Source organism: Argentina silus, assembly GCF_951799395.1.
Source record: "Argentina silus genome assembly, chromosome: 12".
Taxonomy (NCBI): domain Eukaryota; kingdom Metazoa; phylum Chordata; class Actinopteri; order Argentiniformes; family Argentinidae; genus Argentina; species Argentina silus.
Genome location: NC_139666.1, coordinates 20996619 through 21004118, shown reverse-complemented (window position 1 = coordinate 21004118; position 7500 = coordinate 20996619). Strand labels below are relative to the sequence as shown.

General features: G+C 54.9%; 1 protein-coding gene across 1 annotated transcript in view; it reads right to left on the bottom strand.

Moving 5' to 3' along the window:
• The window catches only part of plcl1 (phospholipase C like 1), a 47696-nt gene that overhangs the window by 6716 nt on the left and 33480 nt on the right, over positions 1-7500 (bottom strand). Inside the window, exons 2-4 of the mRNA XM_083681380.1 lie at positions 6881-6955; positions 6098-6679; positions 2670-4367 (exon numbers count right to left, since the gene is read on the bottom strand). Of these exons, the coding sequence (XP_083537506.1) occupies positions 2670-4367; positions 6098-6679; positions 6881-6955 (2355 nt within the window). The remainder of the gene's footprint in view (positions 1-2669; positions 4368-6097; positions 6680-6880; positions 6956-7500) is intronic.

The window sequence follows — 7500 nt, the reverse complement described above, 5'->3', positions numbered from 1 at the left end:
AGCCACAGCACTAACCCTAACTCCAGGCCTAGCCCCAACCCTAACCCTAGCCCCAGCACTACAGTAAGCCTAACCCCAGCCCTAGCCCCAGCCCTAGCCCCAGCCCTAACCCTAACCCTAACCGTAACTCCAGCCTCTCAGATGACCTACTCCTCCACCTACTACACACTCCACAGTCCAGCTCACTTTGTTAGACAGTCTCCTCAGAGCAGCTGCCGGGCTTCTCACTTCTCCACTCATATGGGCATAACTGATGGAAACAGAGAAGGGCGGTGGATTCCAGACCGTGTGGAGATTATAGGCTTGGTTTGTGTTTGTACTCTGGCTTTAATCCTTGGCTTAGCCTGTTCTCCTCTTAATGTGTTTCATCTTGTGAAAGTGTGTGTGTGTGTGTGTGTGTGTGTGTGTGTGTGTGTGTGTGTGTGTGTGTGTGTGTGTGTGTGTGTGCGCGTGTGTGTGCGTGTGGTAATGGAGACAGAAGTAAAGAGTCTTTGAGGTTTTGGCTGCCCTGAGGGCTTTGAGTGTACAGAATCCATATTAGGAGGTTGTCCGTTTACCAGCTTAATGAACATAATGACATAGTCCAAACTAGTCAAAGTTGCACGCAAGAGTTGCTGCAGTGAACTATGATCTATAATTGCATTTGACGAAGGTATGAGAAACTGAGAGAGTTTGGGAACGAAGCAGTGTTGTGTGATAACAGACAGCATCCTTATATGGATTCCGTACCGAGTGTGGTGCTCACTGTATGCGGTATGGAGAAGAGAGACCCAGCAGGGGTCACACACAGCCTCATCTGCATCCTATAATTACTCTCCACTGAGGTGGGACAGGAGAGGAGGGAGAGGGAGAGAGAGATAAGAGTGTCACGCATGGAGGGGTCAGGCACGGCCCAGACAACCCCAGGGAGGCCTATCTGTCAGGGCTGGGCACCACTGCTCTAGACCCCCCCCCCCCCCCCCCCCCGCCCCCCCCCACGCCTCAGGGGGGAGAGGCTGGGTGGTAGAAATAATGGCCTGCTACCTGGTGCTCTGCTTTTAGAGACACTTATAATGGCGTTGGGAGTCTCTACCTCTGTGTACCTGTCATTTGGAGCTATTTGGTTGTGTGTTGGTGTGTGAGGTTAATGATGCAGTGTGCTGTGTGGAGGAGGAGAGGAGTGGATGTGGATGTGTGACCCCAAACATCCAGGTGCTGGATCAATACTGTGGGAGAGAGAAATGAGAGAGGTCCACACACCGGTTGCTGCTCCCAAAATGTGTTGTTTATGAGGACAACCGGTGGAGGCTGGTGGAGGTGGGAAATACAGTTCCTCATTCCGTTCATGCATGACAATGAGCCTGTCCTTTCGATTTCTACCTCCACCAGCCTCCCCCGTTTTCGACCCAAACGCAGCAAGCAGTGTGAGGATTTCACTGCTGTTTGCAGTGTAGACAGTAGACCCTTTAACATGTCAGTGCCCTGGTGTGCGTGCATGTGTGTGTGTGTGTGTGTGTGTGTGTGTGTGTGTGTGTGTGTGTGTGTGTGATTGTGTTTGTGTCTGCTGAAGTCTGGAAGTGTGTGTGATGACTGTACTGTACTGTATCTAGCTGTAGTGTGTGTGTGTGTGTGTGTGTGTGTGTGTGTGTGTGTGTGTGTGTGTGTGTGTGTGTGTGTGTGTGTCTTGGCGTGGCTAGTCAGCGTCTGGGCTTGGCTGCTCTCTCACGTTCTGGCAGGCAGTGATTAAGACACATGAGAGCGGGCGTCGGCTGAGAGACACACTGTGTGTGCGACTGTGTGTGCGAGTGTGTGTGTGTGTGTGTGTGTGTGTGTGTGTGTGTGTGTGTGTGTGTGTGTGCGTGTGTGTGTGTGTATGTCACGTCACACTGCCCTTCAATCCCCCACAAAGCCTTGAGTTACCAGCCACAGGGCTAATGATCTCTGAGGCAGAGCCAAGCAGCTCCGTGCCAGATCGACCTGCGGTGGCTGGTGTGGTCGTCTCATTTAGACCGTGGCGTGTTCGCCGGACCGCTACCGCCATGTTCACAAGACCACAGATACAACACAGACTCAACTGAGTCATAGCGCAGTGAGTCACAGAGGGTTGACGTCTGCTCTGACACTGTTCGTTGTTTGAGTCATTGACTTCTCATGTGAGACAGCCCTGTCGTTGACTCATCATAAAAATTCATTCATCATTCTCACACACTCGATGAAACAGGGCTTTGTCACTATGGTGAATGGATGTCGACCTATAAAGGGATTGGATATCTGTAGTAAAAGTGCAATGTGTCTTTCCAGGGGAGGCTGGTGGAGGTAGAAATCGGAGGACGGGCTCATTGTAATGCATGGAATGGAATGAGGAATGGTATGCTACCTGACAGCCTGCCTGACAGCCTTCTCGCTAGGCTACAGGAGACAATGACACAGCAGATAGCACTGTGTGACATCAGGTGTGGTGGGGGTGGGGAAGGGGGGGGGGGGGTGAGTGACACACCCTGACACGTGACTGAAATCAGGAGAGGCTGGTGGTGTGTCACTCACCCACCTGTCCCCACCCCCACCACCCCTGATGTCACACAGTACTATCTGCTGTGTCATTGTCACCTGTAGCGTAGCCTTGGGATCTACACACCCTCCACTGACCCTCACGACGGGTGTGTACGGACCAGGACCACGTCAACTCTCACCTGGAACTCAAACGTCTCGTCGAACAGGGGGTCGTCCTGGTTCTGGGCCGCCGTCCGGGTCCGTTGCTCGGCGCAGTCGGCCGGCACGCCGTGCAGCTCCAGCACCACGTACGGGTCGATGACCTCCCCCTTGGCCCCGGCGCCCTGCGGCTTGGGCAGGTTGTGGGCGCTGATCACCTTCACCCTGAGGGTCTGCGGGGGGACCCCCGGCACGCAGCCCTGGGTGTGGGCGCTGAAGTACGACACCTCCTCCCTCATCACGGCCGGGCGCAGCACGAACCCGCAGCCGCCATTCTGGGTGAAGCGCCCGCGGTGGAGGTCCAGCATGGCCCCGGGGGTCTGCTGGTTGAGGGCCACCAGCTGGACCCCGCCCTTCCAGTAGCCCTGGGGGTTGGGGTTGCTGGAGTCCAGGCGGACCGAGCTGGGCCGGACCCGGGTCAGGGTCTTTTTGGTGTAGCTGACGAGTTCCTCTGGGCTCTCGCTGGCCAGCCGCCCGGCCTCGCCCTCCCCCAGGGAGCACAGCGTCCAATAGGGCAGCTCGGGGGGCAGGGGCGTGCCCGGCGTGGAGGGTGTGCTGGGGGGCGAGTGCTGCTGGGCTTGCTTGTGATTGGCTCGGTGGGAGTAGAAGCTGCGGCTGCCCGTGCGGGCCACGCCCACCAGGTCCGAGAGCTCCCGGCGGAGGCAGAGCCTCCTGGGCTGTGGGGGCGGGGGCACCACCAAAACCACGCCCAGCTCCTCCTCTCCGGGGATGGTCATTCGTCGACCCGCCAGAGGGCCACCGCCCCCGATCTCCTCGTCCTCCTCGGACACTTCCCCCTCGGACCCGTCTTCGTCGGGGTGCAGCTTCTTCCCCACCAGCAGCACGCGGCCCTTCAGCTGCTCCGGGGAGGGCAGGGTGGTGGCGCGGCCCCCCAGGCTGACCGGCAAGGACTCTGGGGTGTAGAGGCGCGCCCCGAACACCTTCCTCAGGTGCTGGGCCAGGGTGCGCTGCTGGGTGGGGGAGCAGCGCTGGCACAGGTAGAGCAGCAGGGGGTAGGGAGACGTCAGGAAGGCATACTTGTTGACCACCTCCAGGGCACTGCGGACGGTCACGAGGGTGTGGTGATGGTGGTGGTGGTGATGGTGGTGGTGGTGGTGGTGGCGGGCGTCAGGGCCGTAGTCTACCCCCAGGAGAGGCTCCCCTTCCGGGCCGTCCGTCACCCCCAGCTCCAGGCACCGACACCCGGCCTGGAGGGCCCTGGTCAGCCCCCCAAGGTCGGCCCGGCCGTGGACCTGGTCATCCAGCAGGTAGGAGCGGTAGGAGGCACTGATGTAGTAGTGGGACAGGGGCAGGTTCATGTCCTGGCACACGCCCTGGTGCTCCGAGTCAAACAGCTGGCAGTCTGGGGACTGGAGGTAGCGGGCGAAGCCGTCCAGCCCCAGCAGACCCCTCTCCTTCCCCTGGGCGGAGGGCTCGTAGCGGTGGGCCAGCTCCAGACAGCCGTCCACTGTGGCCATGGACAGGCCCTGCTCTGACTCCAGGAAGAGACGCAGGTCCTGGGCATCGAGAACCTCGCGGTCCTTGGAGAGCTGGACCAGGAGGAAGTAGACGTCGGGCCTCGTGCACAGCTCACAGTAGGCCTCGTGGAACTCCTCGCGGGTCACGTGACTGGTCAGCTTCTCCTTGCTCCGCTGAATCTCCTTGAACCTCAGACGCACCTGGGCCGGGAGGGGGGGGTGGGTTGGGGGAGTGGTGGGGGTTGGAGAGGGGAGGGAGAGACGGGTGGGGGGGGGGAGGAAGGAGGAGGGAGAGGGGAAGAGAAGGCCAAATCAGTTTTTCTGTATTATCCCAGAGAATGTATTGTATGTAATTATTGAGCTAAAACTTTCAATATTTCTTAATCTCAGGCAAGACCAGATGTGGAGTGAAGTTATTATAATTCCCCAATCAGTTGAGGAATTAAATTTAAATGGAATAAATGAATCTAATACTGCCCAATATTCTTCACTACAGTAACTTAATTTCATTTCAGTTAATTTCGTTATTGGAATGGATATGACATCAAATGTGACATTTAGACCCTGCCAGCCTCGTGCCTACCAATGCCCCTCTGTCTGGCAGGACACATACACACACGCGCACACATGCGCACACACAGGCACACGCACACGCACACACACACACACGCTACAGCCTCTACACACAGGCAGGCAGCTGCTGAGATTTCACAGCAGGCTCCTTCAATAGTGTTGAATGTTGATTCAGAGAGACTGGCTGTGGAAATGCTGTCCAGTCCGAGCCCTCCAAACACACACACACACACACACACACACACACACACACACACACACACACACACAGACACACACAGACACACACACACACACACACACACACACACAGACACAGACACACACACACACACACACACACACACACACACACACACACACACACACACACACACACACACACCCCCTGATTGGCTCTCTCTACTGTGGGTCTGTGTACCACCAGCTGGTATCTCATTCCATCTCCTGCCCCATGTTGGCACAGCTTGTGCTGGAGATCCAAGAATATCTTTGCCCATCCTTGCAAAAAACGCCAATCGCGCATATCAGCTTGCTTTAATAATGGGCTGATGTACTATCAGGCCGTCAGCAGTCCTTGAGCCCTACATGTTTATTTATATACATGTACTGTATCTTCTCTGAGGTAGGATGAGGCACTGTTGGCTTTTTATGATTCAGGTTTTCAGTGTTATGCTGTATGTACTACCACAGTGTGTGTCCACACCAGGGGAGGCTGCTGGAGGTAGAAATTGGAGGACGGGCTCATTATAATGTATGGAATGGCATTACATTCCGTTTCGTGCATTACAATGAGCCCGTCTTCCGATTTCTACCTCCAGCAGCCTCCCCTGGTTCACACAGTGGAGAACTCCATTTCTACACCGACCGGGGAGGAATAAGGAAGTGAAGCTACAGTAACACAAGTGCATTAGATATCCTGCTATGAAAACAACCACTGTGATCCATTTCAAACTGTATGATACTCAATGACAATTGCAGTCAAACAGGCCTTTTTGTTAACCAAATGGGAACAATAGCCGTTTGTCAACAGCGGTGCCACTGTGTGCCACGGCTTACTGCTAAGCCTGGTGCTTTGAGCCTCGTGAACAAGCCTGTTTGAATTTCCACAGTTGGGCTTTCTACTCCTGCTCCTGTATGATCACCAGTTTGTTAACATTTTAAACGAATGGTGGTAATTGTTGGTTGGTTGGTTGGTTGGTGGTTATATTGTCAACCACCACCATCTTTCAGGTCACTATACCTTGGAGGCTCTATAATGTAGCTAATCTTTACAAATACTAATTACAAATGTTATTACAGTAACATCATAGGTAATGTCCCATCCCTACAGGGCCACACCAGCCTCCTCCCCTCACCTTGGCCTCCTTGATGCCGGGACACAGCTTACAGATAGTGGCCACCGCCACGTTCTCCGCCACGATGCCGTACCCGTCCTCGTCCACCTCCGCAAACTCCGCCTCCAGCCACTCGCTCCTCATCCTGCTCCCGGCACTGCCCTCTCCGATGAGCCCCACCTCTCCAAACCCGCCCCCGCCTCCCGCCCCCCCCCCTCCTCCTCCTCCAATGGCAGTGGGGTGGGACACCAGGTAGCGTAGCCCCGTCACCCAGATGTTGGCCACGTCGGCAGAGAGCGCCACCAGGTCCAGGGACTGGTAGTTGTCCCCGTGGATGATGGAGAAGGCGGCCTCCTCGGCCAGGTGCTCGGTGGCGGGGCTGTTGTGGAGGAAGGTCTCGGTGCTCTTGCCCGTGCGGACCTCCCGGATGGTGGCCATGTCCAGGCGGGCGTGGTCGGTGTCCTTCTTGGAGGGCTCCCAGCGCAGGCAGCTCAGGTCCTGGTCCAGGGTGTAGAAGCGGCAGTAGAGGCGGGAGTTGGGACGCACCTTCTTCAGCTCGCAGCCCCCCTGCATGAAGGCCAGGCAGTCGGACGCACTGCTCACCTGGATCGTTGAGGAGTTAAGAGTTTTTTAGCAGAGGCTTTTATCCAAAGCGACTTACAATAAGTACATTTGTTTAAGCAAGTGAATCAACTTTACAACAGTCATCTTAAGTAAAACCTTCAATAAGAACAAGTGGCAATATACTATAAAATATGTTTGTTTTTTTAAAAGCAGTTTGAATGTTTTTTTCACGACACAAACCTTCTTCTCAGAGGGAATGCTGCTGAAGGAGACCGTCTTCTTGCGCCCGCCTACCACCTTGTGCACTGAAGGATCCTGGGTAAAAACACAGAGGGAGAGAGAGAGAGAGTCCATCAAGACAAGTTAAAGTCAGTTGATGCTCTATCCTCCCCTAGTGGGTTCATATGCTTGAGAGAGACATGGCAGAAAAGCTCATTCAAGTTTAAAAACAGAAATGGAAGATAAAGCAGAAGAATTATTTACATGCTCCTGTAGTTCAGTGGAGGCAGATGGAGCTAGAAATCGGAGGACGGGCTTATTGAAATGCATGGAATGGAATGAGGAATGATATCAAACACTCACACATTTCAATGTGCCTGTACCTCCACCAGCCTCCCCTACTGTAGTTACAAGAAACAGGAACTTATTAAAATAAAACGCCTTCCGCTTGTATAGTTGATGTGAAGAGTACAGGTAAGACTTCAGCAGGGGTGCGTTTACGGCCATGGGGAGGCTAGTGGAGGTAGAAATCGGAGGACAGGCTCATTGTAATGCATGGAACGGAAGAAGGAATGGTATCACTGTCCTCCAATTTCTACCTCCATCAGCCTTCCCTGGTTTATGGCCATGGGGCCATGCTG